The sequence below is a fragment of the Dicentrarchus labrax genome, unplaced genomic scaffold (assembly GCF_905237075.1).
Source record: "Dicentrarchus labrax unplaced genomic scaffold, dlabrax2021, whole genome shotgun sequence".
Classification (NCBI taxonomy): Eukaryota; Metazoa; Chordata; class Actinopteri; family Moronidae; genus Dicentrarchus; species Dicentrarchus labrax.
This window is the reverse complement of record NW_026136703.1, coordinates 23,444,826-23,466,114: the sequence shown is the minus strand read 5'-3', so window position 1 is coordinate 23,466,114 and position 21,289 is coordinate 23,444,826. Positions and strand designations below refer to the sequence as shown.

The 21,289-nt window shown below is 38.8% G+C and overlaps 2 protein-coding genes across 3 annotated transcripts; both read left to right on the top strand.

Moving 5' to 3' along the window:
• The first annotated feature begins 1,437 nt into the window (after nt 1–1,437).
• Nucleotides 1,438–10,215, top strand: pgrmc2 (progesterone receptor membrane component 2). The gene is made up of 3 exons (XM_051385544.1): nt 1,438–1,821; nt 5,032–5,187; nt 8,353–10,215. The coding sequence occupies exons 1-3, from the start codon at nt 1,479–1,481 to the stop codon at nt 8,448–8,450; spliced, it is 597 nt and encodes a 198-aa protein (XP_051241504.1). The 5' UTR covers nt 1,438–1,478; the 3' UTR covers nt 8,451–10,215.
• Nucleotides 10,216–12,096: 1,881 nt separating this feature from the next.
• Nucleotides 12,097–20,745, top strand: asmt2 (acetylserotonin O-methyltransferase 2). Of its 2 annotated transcripts, XM_051389916.1 has the most exons (10): nt 12,097–12,434; nt 12,539–12,629; nt 14,008–14,182; nt 14,341–14,367; nt 15,056–15,185; nt 16,320–16,388; nt 16,498–16,616; nt 16,928–17,065; nt 17,219–17,341; nt 18,315–20,745. In XM_051389916.1, exons 2-10 carry the CDS (start codon nt 12,549–12,551, stop codon nt 18,524–18,526), a joined length of 1,074 nt encoding a protein of 357 aa, XP_051245876.1. In that variant the 5' UTR covers nt 12,097–12,434; nt 12,539–12,548; the 3' UTR covers nt 18,527–20,745. The 2 variants fall into 2 exon arrangements, with proteins under 2 accessions (XP_051245876.1, XP_051245885.1); XM_051389925.1 differs by lacking the exon at nt 14,341–14,367 and having other exon boundaries at nt 12,099–12,434.
• Nucleotides 20,746–21,289: the final 544 nt, after the last annotated feature.

Sequence of the window (21,289 nt, the reverse complement as noted above, 5' to 3'; positions counted from 1 at the left end):
TCGACTGTAAATCTTAAATCCCACTAAAGTGCATTTGAGCTGTTATCATCTCGCAGAGTAAACGAGCAGTTAGGAGGAAAAAGTGTTTACACAGATTGTGCAAACAGCAGACAGATAACATCTGAATAAAAAGGGCAAATGGTAGAGGAGTGTTAGCTTTAAAAACAAACGCCAAACAATGTCTGAAATGGCATTTATTGTTTTTAAAAAGGCTTTATTTTGCCCACAGGATCATAATTTCATACCACTGTGACACCAACAGAAGAGGAAACAACAACAAAAACAACAACAAACAAACAACCTTTCAGTGAATGTCTGAAGAAATAAAGTTAAATATTTAAACTTCTGGTTTATTTTAGTTTTATTAGTGAGTTGGGGGCTGTTTGTTACGCTACGGGTCCCGATGAGGGGACAAAAACTATCAACAGTCGAGTCTCAACTTCTAACAGAGGTGGGCGGGTGTCCTGCTGCCTTCACGTGTCCCTCGTAAACATCAACTCTTGAGAAGTGGATCTTTTATGGGAAGTGCTTCTGTGTACTTACAGTTTCTAGTTAGTGAAGCCAAACCTTAAACAATTTTTATTTACCTTTAGGTCACAACAGGAAGATTACAGTTGCATGTAATTTCAGTCATGTCTTTTTTTTTTCATCCAGTTGGCCAATCTGATGTAAAATCCATGATACAAACAGAAGACGTGGAGTTATAAGGATGTAGTCGAATGAACAGGCACAGTTTAATAAAAAGAAGTCCCCCTATTTTTAGAGAAATTCAATATTTAATTCCCCTTTAATATTCCTGGTGAGCCGCACAACTTGTGGAAACTGAATTAAACTTAAATTGACATCAGAATAACAAGAATCTAACCCTAATTATAGCAATAAATATCAGTGCTGGTTGTGTTATCTGCAAATAGAAATATATCCATTTTACAGAGTTCTCGAGGTGTTATTTGATTATTTTAATGTCAAAAACACGTTTTAAATGTAGGGCAATTTAAACAGCTGAAATTATTAGTGTTATTAGTGTTTTGATGATTTATTCATTCTTTAAGTCATTTTAAGTTAGAAAAATTCTCTTAAAAGTGAATATTTTCTAGGTTTCTTAGACTTATATGATAGTAAATAGTAAAAAAAGAAAGATGTTAGTATGTTTGCATTTTGGACTATTGATCCGGGGATTAGTGGTTTCTTTCCACTATTTGCTGACATACTGCAGACTAATTGATAATTGATTAATCGAAAGAAGCAGAAAAAAAAACAATCGCTACTTAAAGTAATCATTAGTTGCAGCAGCCCTCCTCTATAATTACCACCAAAGATGCACAGGTTTTATTTTTTTCTGTCTCATTGCACCAGAGGAGCACAATGTGACAGCGTGGACCACTCACTCCCTCACTCAACTAGTGGTTTCCCGCTGTTTCCCGACGGCCCCTGAACGCAGCATCTGGCCAGGGGCGGGTAGGCGCTAACCGTGCAGTATGGCGGACGATGGAGACAGTTCGAGCGGACCAGTTGACACAAGCGGCGGGCAGGGGGCCGCGGAAGACTCGGACGGGTTCGGCCTCGGCGGGATGTTGCTGAATATCAGTATTCTGGTTCTGGTGGCGGCGGTCTGTCTCGCGGTGTACCGGCGGTGGGGCAGGCGGCTCGTCTCTGCCGCGGCCCAGGGCGACGAGGCCTCGGCTCTTCCCAAGATGAGGAGACGGGACTTCTCTCTGGAGCAGCTGCGGGAGTACGACGGGCTCCAGAACCCGCGAATCCTGATGGCGGTCAACATGAAGATCTTCGACGTGACGAGCGGCAGAAAGTTTTACGGGAAAGGTGAGTTGGCAGCCCGTGGGGGGGGGGGGAGAGAGGGAGAGAGGAGAGGGGGGGGTGTTAACTGACAGCAGGGGTGGGAGAGAGGTAGCTGTTCCCCCCCGCTGCCTCCCCCCCGGGGTGAGTTGTCCTGAGCAGAAATTTGGGCGCAAACCGTTTGTAGGTTTTTAGCTGTTAGCATTAGCTCCTCGGCTATTGTCTGTGTTATTGAATGGGATGCTAAGCTCGGGAGCTAGCGAGCACGGCCGTCTGTTGTCGTGTCTGTTGTTGTGGCGGTGTCTGTGAACGCGTCTGAACTTTGGTGAGCATTTATACTAAAGAAAGAAAAAAATATTTAAAAAAAAAAAAAAAAAAAAAGTGAAACTTTTGTTGTTGTTGTTGTTGTTGTTGGTGCGATGTGTTTACCCTGCTAGCATGCTAGCGTTTAGCCTGGTAGCTTGTTGACGCGCACACACACACACACACACACACACACACACACACACACACACACACTGTCTGGGTGTCTGGAGCTTGTTTACAGTGAGGAGACTCACCGTGCACCAGTGTTTTCATCCTAAACGGTGTTCATGTTGCTGTACGTGTGAATGTGGAGGTGCAGGAAAGGTGTGTTTTGTAGCACCTGGCCAGATGTGCAAAGTCGAGTGCAGCTCAGGGAGGAGATATTTCACACGTCTTCACTCTTATAAATCATTCTTCAGTCCCTGGAAGCATTGCTTCACGTGTTTATCGTGACAGATATTATATTTTTTTGCATCACAAATTTACTTTTCTCTGACAAAAACTGTTTAAAACCGTGATGATGTGAATCTTTTACATCTGGAGAACAAGATTTATAAACCAGAGCATCTCTGCAGCATCATTATACACCTGTTTGTCACACATGTTTACCTTGTATTAACAGTTTGCAGTGATCTTTTTGCATCTTGCATCGTGGTTTCGATAACATCTCGATTTATTGTGCGGCCCTATTAGTTTTTATTTGTGAGAAGCAGAGGCCCGGCCCTGTTGCTCAGCATTATCTCTCACCTTGGCTCTCTTCACTCATCAAGTCTTGTAATAAACTATAATTATTCAAACACATTTTCCCGGCACTCTCAGGTGTCTCCTCTGCTATTACACACCGACAGGACCGAGCCAAGTAGCTGCTTCTGTCCACCTCACCGGATCGCGTACCGGCACTTATTGAGCCTCGCTGGAGTTGGTTGGGCCATATCTTATTAATTGTGTCGTCGGTGTTCGTCACTGTGAAGCTTGCTGGGATCGATCCATATGTCAGTGGACAGGAAAGTTATTTATGGCTTGTTTGGTTAATCGATTAAATTCTGTTGTGATCAAAGAATATCAAACTTCTTCGGCTTCAGCTTCTGTAAGGTAAGAGTTGAATAGTTGTTTGGTTTATTCACTGTTGTTGACGGGATACGCAGCTGGAACTCTTTTGCCGTTATTTTGAACACAAATATTAATAAGAAAGTGAAAATAAAAAGTAGCTGCGCTGCTGTTAGAGGAGACTCATTTTCCAGCTGACACACTCAAAAGTTTCTCAAACACAAATCTTTCCTCAGTGTTTTCTTCTCTTGTTGTGAGTCATGATTCAGGACATTAAAAAGAACAATGTGATTCTAATAATAGACGGAAACATAAAAACAGCGTGATGTTGTAGTGTCACTTTTGCTGAGACGTTGGATTTCGCTGTAGATTATCTGTTGTTCTCAGAGTTATGCAATGTGGGAGCACGTCTAATCTTTGAGGTGATAAGGCTCCTTTGCTTCATGGCCGGCAGTTTAAACACCGGACTGGAGAGTTTTTTTTCTTTCTGTTGCACAGTTAAAAGGTGAAAACTCGGAGGAGCTCGCAGAGTTTTGCACGTGCTGGTCAGATGATGTTCTTCTGGAAGATGAAGAATACAAAGAACACTTATAGAGGGTGAATGTCACCAGCGCCTTTGATGGGATATTAATCAAATAACTGGAACTTCTTTTGGTTTTTCCAACAAATATAAAAAGCATTTTTCTATTCACACACCAACTCAGATGACTGCGAGTTCAAGAGGATAATAAACAACATTTCAACACAATGACAGTTCTGTTACAACACTGGAAGTCACGGAGACATCTAAAGTTAAATATTTATTTAGATTATCATTTGTGGAAGTTACACAATGGGACAACAACAAGTGGGCGGGCAATGTTGGAGAGGAACAAATATCACAGTATATCTGTTTGATCCCTAATTACCAATATTCACTCAATCTCTCCCCTGATACAGATCAACTCCGGGTTATTGATTGCTGTTCTGAGTGATAATAATATGATATTTTAGCTGAAGCATAATGTCTAAAGGCAGATTAAACTGCATCAAATTATAATGGTCGACATTGTTATCGGATATTTTAAACTCAAATCGAATCAAATTATTGGGTCGGGTTGTGTTAAGAAACAATCAGTAGTAATGTGGACGTCATTACATTGAAGGTAGAAGCATTTATTGTTGTCAGAAATGTTGTTATTAAACTCAAACTACTACTTTATTACTGATCAGTATGTTTGATTGACACAAGACTGGACTGAAGAAAGGGAAACTAAAACAGGACAGAAACAATGAATCGTCACATCTGAGCAGCTGGAACCAGCAAATGTTTGAAACTAATATTCAATCATCCCAATAGTTGCTGATTTAATTGCCCGTTGGACTATTTACCGCAGCTTTAATTCAGCTCTGATGCATTATTTAAGGCACATTGGAGGTTAGCTGAATCCCAGACAATATCACATTTCATATCACAATATCACTTCCAATATTAATCCGTCCGCCGGCTCTAATAACGCCGTATTTCTGCTTAGTCACTGTTTTTTTTTTTAAGGAAAAGAAAAAGCATGTCTGAGTTTGCTGACCGCCAGAAGGCTCGCTGTGAACTCGCCGTATTGACTGGAACTGTTTCTGTGCAGTTTATTTTTTTATTTTTTACCACTTTTATTCTCATTAAATCAGTTTGAAAGCTTCAGACAACTGGACGACTGACTGTGTGTCCACTGGCTCCTGACTGGTTCATCCCTCAAAAGTCAGTAGCAAGCTTGGATCAGCTCACACAGAAGTATATTTATAGAGCAGTAAAGTCAGAGTGTTTGTTAACCTGTGGGTGAAGAAGTAAGAAACTGCTCTGCTTTAAACTCTTATTCATCTTGACTTTATATGTTTTTATTCCTTCCTCAGATGGTCCTTACGGCATTTTCGCGGGTCGGGATGCTTCGAGAGGCCTGGCCACCTTCTGCCTGGAGAAAGACGCCCTGAGGGACGAGTACGACGACTTGTCAGACCTCAACGCTGTACAGATGGAGAGCGTGAGGGAGTGGGAGATGCAGTTCATGGGTAGGCTTCTTTCCCCAATGTTTTTTTCCACGAGAGAAAATGCGCCTCGGATTTATCGATTTGGCTCGGATTTCACAGCCTCATCCGCCGTGTTTATCGCCCTGTCCCACAGCGTCTCTTAGTCAGGTCAAACCGAGGATCACAAGCACACAGCAGAGCTTTTACTGCTTCTGTGTGTTGTATTACAGTTGGAACAACGTGATTTCTAGTTATTAAATTAGGAGAATTTGAAGCTGCGAGCCAGTACACAAAAGATTCACACACTGTCCTTCAGTTCTTGTTGCACTGAAATATATTTCACTCAATGCTCTGAAAGAAATCTGCCTCTGCTTGTAGAGAGCACCGATTGTAAGACTGCAGATAGATTCAGAACCACTCTGAAACAGCTCAATACTCAATGAATGTTTTATACTGTAATGTTTGTTTGTTTGTTTGTTTGCACACAATAGGAAGATAGAGTGTAAAAAATAAGTATTCTAACTGGTTAAAACACAAAGAAAGAATCACATAAAATGAGGAAAAGTCAGAATTCTGGAGCAAACTGCAGACGACTCTCGGACAATCTGTACAATACTGTTAGAGATTTAAATGAGGAACGTCTTAACACATTATGTAAAAAGCTCTGGGAAACGTTGACAAAATTAGCTTGTAAGAAATTCTCAAAGATTAGTCCAACCAGGCCAAAGATTAGTCTGCTGACGTAAAGTGATTCAGCAACTACTGGAAGTAAATCTAAATCTAAAAGTCTTTTTTTAATGCAAAAAAACACCAACCAGCTGTTTTATATCGTTTTAAAGTGAGCATATTTCTGACTGCTGGTCAGAGTAATCTGATGATCAGCATTTTCTGACAATTAATTAAGACAATAACTGGCAGATTGATACCATAATGTGGATAAAATGTAATAGAAATAGTGAGAAATCACAATTTTATAAAGCCCAAGATAACATCCTTCAGTCTCTGCAAAAAAATTACAATTTCCACATTAAAGTCCTTAAAAAGTCTAACCCTAACTCTTTCAGAATCTATAAATATACAAATGTAGTTTGTTCCTAAAGTTTTCCTGTTCGACACACAAGACTGAAGTGGTAAAACTCTGCAATATTTCACATATATACTGTATATTTATTAAAGAAAAGTCTGATTTTTGTAACAAAACGTGCAATTTTTACTCAAAGATTACCTCCAGACCTGTATTCAGACATATATACAAATAGTTTGCATGGAACAATAATGCGTGTCTGCAAAAAAAAGGTTTAATTTCCACATTAAAATCATTAAAAAAGTAATCTACTGTAATAAATAATAATAATTATTATAAAATCCCAGAATCTATGAATACACAAATGTTCATTTCTAAAGTTTTCCTGCTGAAGATGTCTCCTCCTTCACTGTAAAGTCCATCCTCAGTGTCTGTGCACTGGTGGATCTCACTGTAGAAGTTTCACACTGGACCAAGATTGACTTTGAATCACGCTCGTATGCCCCCGTCGCTTAAAAATCAGATTTTAAATGAGCTCAGAGAAACTTTCCACTTTCAGCAGATGAATGTGAAAACGTCCTTCTAGAGTCAATCTCTGCACAGCGAGGATCAAACATCCCCTCGGGTGGAGGGGAACTTAGGGAGACGTTAGTCATTCAGAAATACCAAACATTCTCTCGATGCAGCTTTCTCTGTTTTCATGTGTTGGCTAACGGAGTCGGGTTGGAATAAATTGCTCAAACAAGCTATTTTTAAAGATGACGTTGAAGGTTGAGGAATTTGTGATGGGAATGTTTTCTTTATTTTTCAGTATTCACATACGAACAGGCTGAAACCAGTCAGTTTCTGGCATTAAAGCTCCATCCAATAGATCAGCTGATTTGATTAATCGACTCGTCATTTAGGCTCTGAAAGTTGTGTGAAGTTGGGACAATAAACTCTCCCTAAAACCACCATGACTGCCCCCACATCTGCTGACAAACAGGAACAGGAAATACTAAGTGGAAGGAAACAGGCCTCTTTCTGATATTTTTATGTGTCAGTGTGTCAAATGTTTCTGTACTGAAAGTGTAACTGTAACACAGTTTTAGATCCTATTTTACTCTATCATTTTAAAACCTTACCTTAAAAATCCTGCCTCCTTTTTTGAATCCTGGGTGTCTAATTTAGGCCTCTACGTAATGTCAGGGCCTCTGCTTACTTAAATAACAAGTCTCTGGACACTCGCGGTACAAATAACACACTGAAAGCTGGACCGGGCAGCTTTGGAAGTTGGCGACTCCAAATGGTGACTGATTAAGTCGTGTAAGAAGATGTCAGTAAATTACTCACAGCATGTTGTTTACCACACTCTGAGAGCGTCTGCCTGATGTCCACGACTACTTTCAGGGCAAATATACTCGTTTCGGATTGGCGAGGAAAGGATGTAGTCAATTAATAGATCGGTCAATTAAAGGAAACGGAGGACTAATTGTTTGAATTGTTCTATAAGCAGAGATGCTGAATATTTTCTGCTTTTTTTTCTGTTTTCATATCACTGTGAACTGAATATATCTGGTGTTTGTCGGACACAAAAAGTTCAAATTAACGATTATTTTCTAGATTAATTGTCCTTTTGTTTTCCAATCAACAGTTCAAAACCCCAAAATATAGAATTTACTAAAAAGAAAAAGGAAAGACACGTTAAAATTGGGACTTTTGGGGTTTACTTTACTAAAAATAGTCAATCTATTAATTGACTAATCGTTGCAGCTCCAACGTTGTTATAGGCATTTCTAACTAATATCTGACATTCAATAGTTCAATTAATTCATCCATTAAAACATGGAAATAACTGATCACAAAAAAAAAATTAAATCCAATAAAAAAAAAAAAAAAAAAAAATTATATTTAATTTTTAAATCCTTTTTTTCCTTTTTTTTTTTTTTTTTTGTTTTTCCTGTTGGGTCGTCTGGAATTTTCCTTATTGAATATAGTTATTCACCTTTTATTATCATTATTATCAAGTCGATCTGAAACAATCATCTTTTCCCAGCTTCTCAAACGAGATTATTTCCTGTGTTTTATTTGTGAACTGAATAAGTTTTGGACTTCCATCTCTAAGGTTGCTCCTACTGAAGCCTCGCTCTGTTTATCTCAACGTTTTTATCGATCTATAATCATATATCATATTCATCTTCCAGAAAAATACGATTACGTCGGGAGGTTGCTGAAGCCCGGAGACGAGCCGTCGGAGTACACGGACGAGGAGGACATCAAAGACCACCTGAAACACGACTGAGCGGTTCCATCACACCGACCAAAGCCAGGAGCCCCAAACAGCTGCGACAGACCGCCCCCAGCCCCCCCTCCCAGACCACCTCCTCCTCCTCCTGCCCCCCATCAGCCTACCTGCCACTTCTTTCTCCTTGCCCCACCCACCTCCTCCCCCTTTGCTCCCCAAAACCCTTCACCTCCTGAATCGGTTCCGGTGCCGCAGCTGTTCTGGAAGGGCAGGACTCAAGTCTCAACGCCCAGACCTCCCTCCCTCCCTCCCTCCCTCCCTCTTCATCCTGCGAAGATCACCACCAACAAGAGCGATGGGAAAACCTTCGACGAGGGGGCTTCTATGACGACGGAGAACAATGTCTGGGGAAGGCGAGGGGGGAGAGAGGAGGTTGTGCCATTTAGGTGTATTTGAAACAAAATAAAAAAAAAACCCCATAAAATATTTTAGTCATTTCTCCAGAGGGGGGAAAACACACGTGGTGATCGTGGTCGCCGCCGAGCGCTGGGTGGAGGTTGGTCAGAGGTAGTCGGAGGAAACGCGTTGGTCGAGGATGATCAGTGGATCGGGATGGGGAAACAGATTTATCACTTTTCTTTTTTTATCTCTGGTTCAGTCACATCGCAACTGAAACTGCTTCAGCTTCGGGACAGCTCATCAATCAATCGTTGTTCTTTTGTTCAAATCATTTCCCCCCCACCCCACACACACACACACCTTGTCGAGAGGGCAGCGCTGTGGCCTAACCAGCCCCCCCCTGTGGAAATTGGCGGGGCGTCGCATTTTCCTGTTGTGTTTTGTAGTGTATGCACTACTAGTTTTCTTTGTTTGTCACCATGTGATTGTATTTGTTGAGTAGCATAGAGGGAGGGAGGGAAGGTTATTGTTTTTTATTTTTTATTTGTTTTCTTCGACTGGGGTTTTTTTTTTGGGGGTTAAAGGTCCCTGCCATATGAATCTTGTTTTGAATCACATCAGACGGACTGAATCACTGATCGGGAATACAAAGGGAAGGTGAGAAGGCAGTCCTAATCAATCGACTCAATTGTTTACATGCCTCACAAGCCAGCTGCAAGTCTGTAGTTTCCCCTGAAAAATGGTCCAAGTATTAATTGTGCCTTATTTTGTTCGTTGTGTCAGTCCTGACCGTTCTAACAGAGGAGGCGAGTGGAGGGATGGAGGTGTCGGTTGTTTTTTTTTTTTTTTTTTTTTTTGTTCCTAGACTCGGTCCCCCAGACTTTAAAGAAGGCATACGTTCTGTCAGTCGTCCACGCACAGACTGTAATATTTCCCCACTTCACAAACTCTGTAAATAGACCGTATGAATTACTCAGTGTTACTGCCATATTTATGTAGTTGATGAACTCCATATATGTATAATGCTATGTCGTACTGGCCAAAACACACCCCCACCCCCCACCATGGTTTGTGTTTATTTTCTGTTCTTTCAGTTCTGAACTTCTTTTTAAACGTTGGTAAACTTCCCAACAAAAAAAAAAAACCTACAAAAAAAAGGAGTGTTGCGAAAGTGCTGCAGGGCGGGACCGGGAGCTGTTCTTGCGATTTATTATTATTTTTATTTTTTTTTCTGAGACGTTGCTTATCCTGTAAATATATCTATCATTTTATTAAAAGCATGTGCAACAACAAAAGTGAGCTATGCCGAATTTCCCACCACGTCATGTATTTAAATGTTGGGTGTGTGTGTGTGCGTGTCTGCGTGACAGAGGCAGGAAGGGATTTGTTCATGCATAATAAATCGATTTGGTTAATAATTGAAGACGTCTGGAATTTTTATTTGCTTTTTAAAAGACGGCGTGATTGGATCTCTACCAGGAACATGGTTTTTATTGTTCATTAGAACGTTTAATGGGAAGTGCCTCCTGTGCTTTGGGACTGTTTACCTACAAGGACAGAACAAATACAGACAGGAATGTAATGGGTTTAATATTTGAGGAGGTATGAGTGTGTTTACAAGTTAAAATTAACTCCACATTTCAACAATAGTTCATGATTTTAATAATAAATCTGTACATCAGGTTCTAACTCACCATAAAACAGTTAGTTGAACGCAGTTATAGTGAGATAATCTGGTGGAATCGAGGCTGTGAATTTGTGAAGAAACTCAGGAACAAAATGTTCAACATGCAGACGGCTTCATGGCAAAACCTCTGGGCGAACTGTTATTAACTCCAGATGTTGAGGAGCTCAAAAGCAAACTGGGAAATGAAAGAAAACAAAAACTGATCACAAGAAGAAGAGAAGAGATTAAGGGGCTGAATTGTTCACTATATTAAAATATAAGCTGTAAAGAATTATGGGGCTTTTTTAATTAATTGCAGTCTATTTAGTTACAGGTGCTCAAAGGGGACATTTATATATATATATATATATATATATATATATATATTAAATGTATGTATAAATAAACATATATAAACATATATATGTAATATATAAAACACCTTTAAGAAGAAATTAATGTGAAAAAACTAAATATATACGGTAAATAACATTGTATAAACAACATGTATGTGGTATAGTAAATAATTTTTATTTATAGGGCATAAATAATGCAGAAATAAAATATTTGGAAATAAATTAGGAAATAAATTTGGAGTTAAGGTTAAAATAAAAATACAGAAGTAATTTAATGTGAAAAGATAAATAGGGACCTTTATATTTAACTGTATATAACAGGGACGTACACAGTATTTATATTAATAGTGCAAAAAGTGGGAATAAATAAATAAATATGAAAACAAATACAGAGGATAAAATTAATATATTGGGGAATAATTTGCAGAGACAAATAATTTAATGAGAAATGAGACAATAGATGCAGAAATTAACGAGGAATAAAATGCAACTAAATAGGGTGATTAGTTTTTATTAAATAGGTACGTTTGTAACAAATAGACAAATAAGTAAATACAGAAAGTCTTACATTTATTTTCATCATTTGTTTTGTTTACTTATTTATTTATTTAGTACTACCACTAATACTAATAATAATAATAATAATAATAATAATAATAATAATAATATCTCCTTAAATCACTGACAGACATTACAGATAACAACCAGAAGTATTCAGATAATTTATTTAAGTAATAAAACTGTTAAAATACTCGGTTACTGTTATAAGTAAGAGTTCTGAATTTAAAGTAAAAGTACAAAAGAATTAGCATCACAATATAAAGTAACTCGCACTCATAATGCAGAGTGGCCCATTTCATTATGATTATTGATTATTGATCTGTTAATGTGTTCATCAGTTTAATTTTGCAGCTGCTACAGATGGAGCTACTTTTACTTTATATACCACAGGGTAGCTTGTGCATCTCCACCCCACCTGATCAATAAAGTTTTATCTTAACCTATCATGATTTATTTATTGATTATATTTTGTATTGATTATCTGTAATGTAACCTAAACTGATAAACACAATATTTCTCCCTGAAATATAAAAGTAACATACAATGCAAATACTCCTGTAAAGTACCTTTAAAACTGTATCCGAGTACAGACCTTGAGTAAATGTACTCAGTTACTCTCCAGCACTGATTACATTCATGCTCATTGGTGTGTGAGTTTTAATGCTCAGCAGCTCCACAGCGCCCCCGTTGCTGCTGCGGATGATCCCGGAACTGCACGCTGAGAGCTGTGTGTGTGTGTGTGTGTGTGTGTGTGTGTGTGTGTGTGTGTGTGTGTGTTTAAGTGAAACTAGTCTCTCCGTTGTTGCTCATCGTCCATCACAGCTGCGCTCCTCAGATCACTTCAGGATCCGGAGAGGAGATGCGTTTCACCCGCTGAGGATCCGTCGACCATCTCAGTCCCAGTTCATCCCGAACAGCAGCTCCTGAACGCACCACCGACATCTTGGCTTTTTTTTTTGGTGTTTGTTTTTTTTGGGCTAAAAACTCCCCACCTATAAATCCTCCCTTTCCTCCACTGATCGGATTATCTTGGGGGGCTTTCAGAGGCCAACACATCGGGTGAGTGATGCTCCTGAAGACACGATCAGAAGCTAAACGCTCCATAAAGTTATCTGAATTCCTTTGAGTGATTCAGGGCTGTGTTTGATCCGTGTCTCCATCAGGAGGACAGACATGGCAGAGCATCTGTCCCAGAGTGAGCTGGACTACCCATTCAAACTTCTGGAGTATTTCAACGGCTTCAGGGTCTCCAAGGTAACACAGCTGATTTATCTTTACCTCTTTTAATGAACATTATAGACTATAGAAGTGTGCAGTCTGCAGTGATGTATCTGGGGTTGCTACTGATGGTGTTTATTACTGATTGATCTGCTGCAGGGATGCAAACAGTAGTTGTTTGGTCTATAAAATGTTCCCAAAAGCCCAAGTTTGAACCTTTATTCAATAAAGAAGTCCTTTGAGATTAAAATACTGTTTCTAGGGAGATAGCACACCAGTACAAGGTTACACAATTATGAAATAAAGCTTAATGAAAAACAGATTCCTGTTTAGGAATCGGGGCCTTGTATTAGCAGGAATCTGAAGATACAACATGTGTCATGATATAGGGGGGCTATTCGATATATTGGGATATATTGTGATTTTTCTTTTTAAATCCAAGTTAATTAAACTTATAGTATAGTATAAAGAACATGATACTGTATGAATAAAATCAGAATAAACTGCAACTACTGATTATTTTCTCAGTTAATCTATTACTGGTTCAGTCTGTAAAATGTTCCCAAAGCCCAAGTTGACGTTTACATATTCATTTAATTTTAGTTATATATTTTTATTAAATCCTTTGAGTCCCTTGAGATCAATAATCTCTGTTTTGAGGGAGACTTTGCCAAGATAACAGACACATAATACAACATCCAGTTTAGGAATCATGGCTTTGTTTTGGGGAGAATCTGGCGATACGATACGTGAAACGATACAGAGGTTACGATTACGATATATTGTGATAATAAAAGTTGTCACAGTATAAAGAACATGATACTATATGTATAAAATCTAAATAAAAACAAGTTCTGATCTGCATTTGTCCCTTTAAACTCTGCTATCTAACGACAATCAATACAGTGTTTTTGAGAATCAATACAACATCGATACATTCTTACAACCTTACATAAGAATATTAGTGACACTCTTCAGTTACACTGTTTTTATTGGACCTAATGATATTTATTGTAGTATGATGTGAAAAAGTCTCCACTGACAAGCTCAAACCGGGATATTTTTGGTATTAATTAATACAAAAATATCTAACATTAAAAAGCAGTTATCACAATAGTTTCCTATTCATTTGCTTTCATACTTTCCCAGATTCAAACTCTCCAAACTTCTTGTTTTGTGTGTCTGCAATGATATGAAAGACATCCATCCAGTAGCTGTTCTGGAGCTTTTGACCATATCCCGTGATCTTCTATCACGTGACGACCTGATGGTGGCGCTAGATGGAAAAGACTTGAGAGGAACATGAATGTGTGCACAAAGTTTAATGACAATCCGTCTGATAGTTGTTGAGATATTTCAGTTTGATCTTCCAGTACCGAGGTTGTAGACGTGGCGGTTTCTTCCTCCCTTCCAGGTGATCTTTTCAGCCTGTGAGCTGGGAGTGTTTGACCTCCTGCTGAAGTCCCAGGAGCCCCTGAGCGCCCAGCATGTGGCCCAGGAGCTGAGCACCAGTGTGGACGGGATGGAGAGGCTGCTGGACGCACTGGTGGGCATCGAGATCCTGGAGGTGGAGACCAAGGACGGGACAGGTGAGGAGGAGGAGGAGGAGGAGCAGATAGAATTGGTTAATGCGTTAGCTTTGTATCATACTACATGTGGCCAAAAGTATGTGGACACCTACCACCAGATATTGAAACCATGAGAAACAGTCCACCTAATTTTAACTGTTTTCTGTTTATCTGTTTAGAGAGACTAAAGGAGATACCACTTTCTAGTAAGGTACCATTTATTAAGGGTTTATAAGCTGCAACTAACGGCTTTATTAATGATGAATTTATCTATTACTAATGCTTTATAGGTCAGTTATCAGCCATTAATAACCTCTGGGTTTCCAGGTTGGGAAAAGTCTGTTTATCTGGTGTTTCTTCTACCGCTGTGAGTTTATCTTTCTTAGATACTTCATCGCTTTTTAATAATCCATCAACCCCTCCCTGTACCATCAGTTTGCCTGTTTGTGTGTAATTGCCTGTTAAATGAAAATGTTTTATCTCTTTCTTTCAGTGGGTTTAGATTTAAGAAGCAGTGAAAATCAGCTTTTAGAGTCTCGCCTGAGATACGTGATCCATCAAAGCGAGACATTTGTACGCTTCCTTTATTGTTTATGCCATCGTCGTGTGGTAATGCTGCGAGGAAGGAGCTCTCTTTATTGTTCAGGAATAAGGTTTAGGAAACTACTGAACTCAGATAAACAGCAGCCATGTTTGCTTACTGTTTGTGACCTTCTGATAACATACTGTAACATTTTAATGCAATTCTTTTCCGCCAAAACCAAAAGAGATTTAGTTCATCATAATCAGATATAACAAAGAACAACATTAAATCCTCTTTGAGTGCGTCTGCGTGCCTGACTGCTGTCGACACACTGATTTAAAGTTGAGTGTGAATGTGTTTCTGTTGAACAGCTCTGTACAGCAGCACTGACGTGGCGAATCTCTACCTGGCCAAAGGCAGCGGCAAGTCTCTTCACGACATGATCATATACCAATCCCAGACCGTCTACCCGCTGTGGAACAACATGGTGGACGCCATCAGGTTTGTGTTATCAGCTTTAACTGCGGATGTATCACACAAGATTTATTCAGTGTTGCATTCAAGATTCATGATGGATTATATACAGATACAGATACAGATTTGAAGAGTCAGAACTGTTGTTTGTTTTCGTGTAAACAACAGTGATGTCTGTTATTCTTGGTTAGAACAGAAAGATAGTTATTTTGTTTTATATTTCACAGTTTGGGCCACAAAAGAAAAGCGTCGGTCAGGCAGCCACCAACACACACTTGACCTTTGTGTGGTGCATGTACAAAAGCACTGCGTTGCTCGGTGCTCAGACAGCGACATAAAACCTCCTGAATCTCAGCCTGAGGAACAAACCACAGACAAAAAGTTTGCACTTTCCCATGTATAGTGGATTTGATGTTGACCTGCGGACAAAGTGCCATTTCCTACTGCCATGTCAGCTTTTTGTATTATATTGTATTATAATGTCGTATCACAAACACTGTCAGTTTACGAAGTAAATTGAACTACTTTTTCCAAGTTAACCAAACTAGATTTCTCCCTACAGTTGCTTTGCTGTAGTTCAACTTATTCCAGTAAGTAAATGGTATCTTCAACAGCACTGTTCAACTCTTATCCGCCATGAGATGCAGATAATTATTGGTTATTGGTATCGGCAGAAAAGAATCCATATCGTGCATCCCTGCATCCCTATCAACTTTTACTTTTACTCAAATCTTACTAGAATCGAACCCTGTCAGTAGTTTTTCTGACTTCATAGGAGTCGAGGCTCAACACCTAGAGTGTAAATAGTTTGCATCATAACCGATAAATAACTCATTTCAGTTGCTTGGATCGCTTTAACAACCCACACACAGAGAGAGGTTACAACCGAGTCTGATAGTTCATTTTGTTCATAAGGGCCATGGATGTGTTGTTTGACAGCGAGACGGACCAATCGGTTCCACAGAGCAGGTTGATTAACGTTAGACTGAAGCAGTGAGAGGCAGAAAGTGCAGTACAAACACAGAAAGGTTGGCTAATAGCCTCCAGAGCTTCTGTGCCTCTGAGAAATGTTTGCAGAACTAAAACTTCACAGCAGGAAACTAAGAACAAACACTGCGTTTCAGTATGAGTACAAACTGTTTGTCGTTTTCTACCACGCAGGGAGGGGAAGAATCAGAATGAAAAGACTTTCGGTATTCCAGCGGAGGATATTTTCCAAGCTATTTACAGGTCGGTGTGGATTCTGTTGCTTCAGGTGTTTCTTTAAATCTAACTTTCATCACTCCGTAGTGCTGAAACCTTCCTGCTTTATGGTTGTGTGGTATTATTTTCTGCCCAGGTCAGAGGAGGAGATGCTGAAATTCATGGGTCTGATGAACTCCTCGTGGGTTCTCGACGGACACGACATTGTGACCGCGTTCAACCTCTCCTGCTTCCAGAACATAGTGGATCTCGGAGGTAAGAGGTCAAACTCCTTTACAAGAGTACCTAGTTATTTTTATGAATATTCATTTAGTTATTCATAGCTAACAATCTGTGTTTGTATTATTCCGTGTCCAAAAAGATACCTTTTTTGGCATTTTTACCACATGGAAGTTGTGAAAAATATATAAAATAAATAATATGAATGAGAATAAATTATGATCCATCAATAAAGGAATATTAAATTTTTCTCAAACTCTGATAAAACGTTCCCCCCCCGTGTTATTTCAGCTCAGTGGATTCCTGTTGTTCACACACTGACCTCATTCTGTCTGAATTACTCCCAGGATGCACCGGTGCTCTGGCCCGTGAGATGGCAAAGGCGTATCCTTCCTCCTGTGTCACGGTGTTTGACCTCCCGCAGGTCGTAGAAACGGCTCAGAAACATTTCTGTCAGGAGAACGAGGCTGTTGTATTTCAAACCGGTGAGCCTCATTCAGACGCATTTTACTGCTGACGACGTAAACCAAAAGGCCAGATTGTATATTGTTGGAAATATCTTTAATGGTCAAAAATAAATGTTTGAATGTTATAACTCATCGTGTCGAGTGGTCGCGTACTTTCTGTTGTATACGCAGGAGACTTCTTCAGTGGTGAAATCCCTCCTGCTGACCTGTACGTTCTCGCCCGGATCATTCATGACTGGCCTGAAGAGAAGTGCCTGACGCTGCTGAAGAAGATCTACGACACCTGCAAACCAGGTGAGTTTAACAGTGTGTGTGTGTGTGTGTGTGTGTGTGTGTGTGTGTGTGTGTGTGTGTGCTGAATCACTGTATAAGTGTGGCCATATTTCCACCTGACCTGTACAGGATTGTACGCTGAGTTTCATCCAGCCTGAATTTAGGATTTAATGTTTTGTGCAAATAAAATTCAAATGCACCACTTGGTTATCTACCATGTTGTTCATATGTAAGTATAACTATTAAAATTCAGTCAAAACCTCTCAAGGAAGGCCAAGAAAACTCAAAACTAATCTATGGTTTAGAAATTACACCTTCTTTTTCAAGTAGTTAAATAAGTTAAAATACTGTCAGATATCCTTTGTTTATAATATATATACCTTCACTCATATATGAATATATGAGTGAAGGTTATATAGAAATCCTGAGAAACACAGCAGGTTGTTGATTTTAACTCGAAGACTGTTCTATCATGCAGGTACAAAATATTTCAGAATATAGTACAATAGTAATAATAATTCCCAACGAGTGTCCTTAACCCAAACCAAGGGGCATGAAAAGGTCCTTCTGCTTCCTCTGCGTATTATTCGTTTACAGTGAATATTCTCCCAAAACATGCTTTTTTTCTTACCTACAAATGGGAATGTAAACTGTTTATCATCAAAGAAACTGAAATAAGTTGTAATTAGGGTTTCGGCCTATACCATTATTACTATAATAGATTAATATAAATGTAGATAAAAGCAGAAAAACATTTTAAAGGTTTAAGAACCACAGATGTTTTTGTGTCCTCCTGAAGACAACTCTGGTTTAAATGGTGTGTCACCGTCCACTGGAGAGAATATGTTACGTACCTGCAGGATAGAAGAGACTCTAAAGATTGTGGACATCAAGCTTTGGTTCCGGTGGCGATGTGACAAATGGACACTTGTCTGTCGATAAACACTGACACATTGACGACTGTCTGAGCTCAGTATGTTGTTGGTCCTCGCAGGGGGCGGCGTCCTGCTGGTGGAGGCCATGCTGTTTGAGAACAGACGAGGGCCCGTCATGGCTCAGATCTTCTCCCTCAACATGCTGGTGCAAATGGAGGGCCGGGAGCGCCCGCCGTCCGAGTACACCCACATGCTGAAGGAGTCCGGCTTCAGCAACGTTCAGGTGTGCCGAACCGGCAAGTCCTACGACGCCATCCTGGCCATCAGATGAGCTCCGACCCGGGACTGTGAGACTCATCCCTCAAGTCTGGGAAAGTAAAGAAACTTGAACTTTTCAAGGCCCTTGGAAAGGTGGGAGGTGAATCTAAACATCTAAGCTCTGAAAAAGTCTCAGTGCACACAGATCTCCAGTTTATGTTGTGTTCAACCCCGGTGAGAGTCTCAAATATTCTGTCTCAACTTTTCAATGATCGTACTAATACAAATGTTCTCTGGATGATTAATTCAGGTCAAAGGAATAGTTAGATAATGGGAAATACGCTTATTAAAATTATTAAATGGAAAGATTTATATCACTCTCATATCTGTACATGAAAAATACAAAGTTACAATACAGTTAGCTTAGCTTAAAGACTGGAAACAGGGGGAAACAGCTAGCCTGAGCTAGAAAAGCAAATACTGAGTGTTTCCCCTTTAAGGGTTCCCCATAGACCATCAACACAATCAATCAGTTATTGATAGATTTTTATAAACGCATTGATTTGACCGATGCTTTTTTTTTAAGAATAGTAGTTTGTACACAGGCCACACTTTTCATACTTAAATACCAAAATCTGCTCAATATTCGCAGTCATATCTTTTTAATATCATCTGATCGCAGCCACCTATCACATGTACCGCAATCAAACAGTAAATAATGCAGCGTATTGTATCAGATTATAGTTTTATTATTGATCATTGCATTTCTGGAATATCATGGAGGTGTATTCCAAAATTATAAACCAATTACTGACAGATTTGAGGAAGCTTTTTATGAATATTCAGCTAAAATATTGGACCAATATCACATAAACACAGTCTGTAAATATTTTTGAAAAACAATTTGTAAAAGAAATGTTATATTTATAATCCTGGATTGGTTTCTTATGGATTTCTTTCACCTGTTTATTTTAATATTTTAAATAAAAACAAACAAAAAAAGAGCCCCGTAAAAAAAAAACAAATGTAAATGCAACATTTCCTTTAAATATCAGAATGATATGAGTGTGTTTTCCAGTTAAAATCAATGGGAAGATCCAATGATTTGCTCATCACAGAGCTGTTTTGGGCAACAGTTTGAGGAAGTTTAGTTAGTAACATTAATATGTTAGTAACAAAGACACCTGAATCTCAACCCATGAAGGATAAAACATAACAGAAATAAAAACTACATTTAAAGGCAAAATCCAAAGAATAAACGATCCATTTCGTCCACCTTGCGAAGTATAAACTAGTCTTTCCATCTCATAGATCTCTTTGATGATTTCAAGTCATTTAACATCCAGAGAAACATTTTGATTTATTTTTTATTCTGTTGTCAATTTAAAAACCAGCAAAGGGGGGGAAAAAAATCTAATGAAAACCTTTTAATGTGGTGAAAAAGTGACGTTTCAGAAAACATTGATGTTGTGTTACTGTGTGACTGTGATGAGTTCAGGTTCCCTCTCAGACTGCATGTAGATCCGACTCTGCAGGACGAGCCCTGTATGAGAAACCTCAGTTTAAACCTCCATCTCTTCCTCTGCCGGCTGGTAAAAAGTTCTCATTTTCTCATTATAGTTAACTCTTGAAGTAAAATCACTGTAGTGCTGTTCACAAAAAAAACCCTGTTCTTATTAATGTGTGTCACGTGTTTACAACAGAAAGACATTAACATGATCTCAGTTCTAAATGAGTGCTGGAAAATATCACATATTAACTACTAGATAGCCGTGGAAGAAGAGTAGGAACATTTTATTGTTGATGTAATGTGTGTCGTAGATGAGCTACGAGTAGAAGATATCGAGATGTTTTTATCTGTAGCGTGTTTTCTGATCATTCCACATGTTGGCAGCATGCATCCTCTCACATTAAATCAAAAAACATCTGGTTTGTTTTTTTGTGAAATTGTTTTTAAGTGTAGTTCTTATTAAGAGTTCTGCATGTGTATACGACACCCGGGAGGTGGAGGATTATTAATTAATGTCATGTAACTGCTGAAATTACACCAAAATTAAACACAAAACTACAAAATATTACTTCTTTTTTATTGTAATTTCCTAAAAAAAAAAAAAAAAAAAAGGCTTGTTTTTGGGTTACCAGGTCATTTTCTGTCATTTTCTTCTTATTTCAATATGTAGGAAAGGAATTACAACCATAACCGTGTTCATATAACTCAACACTAAACCTGAGTATGTATGTATGTTTAATGTTAACAAAAGATTTGAATAAAGACATAATTTCCAAAGTAAATATCTATTATTGCAGATGTTTTGGGGATTTTTTACACACTGGAGTTTTAAGAATATCACAGTATCAGTAAGAAAAACAATATGCAACCCTGTCTGCAGAATCATAAATGAGTCTTGGTTGAATGTTTTTACCTCAAATCTTCTTAAGTGGAAACAAAAAGGGGAGAAATCTAAACGTTAAGGGGTTAATACAAACATTTCTGGACTTTCCTTTGAATAATTAAACCCTTAAATCACATTATATTACAGGGGAACTTATTAGTAGTGTTTTGTTTATTTGTGCAGGTTAAAATCATACAAATGGCAATTAATGTAAAGGTAGAGAGAAGATCTACAGGACGTTGATGTGACGAAGATGTTTTTGAGGCTGAATGGGGGAAAATAATATTAAATCAATAGGTGAGAAACGATCTCTTGTGGGATGTTTCAGCAGATAAAGATTGGATGGATGTCTGGTTGAATTAGTTTCAAAATAAGACACGAAACAGACTCATTTTCACAATCAGATGATTTTAGTGGGTAAGTTATTGTTGTTTACAGGAAGG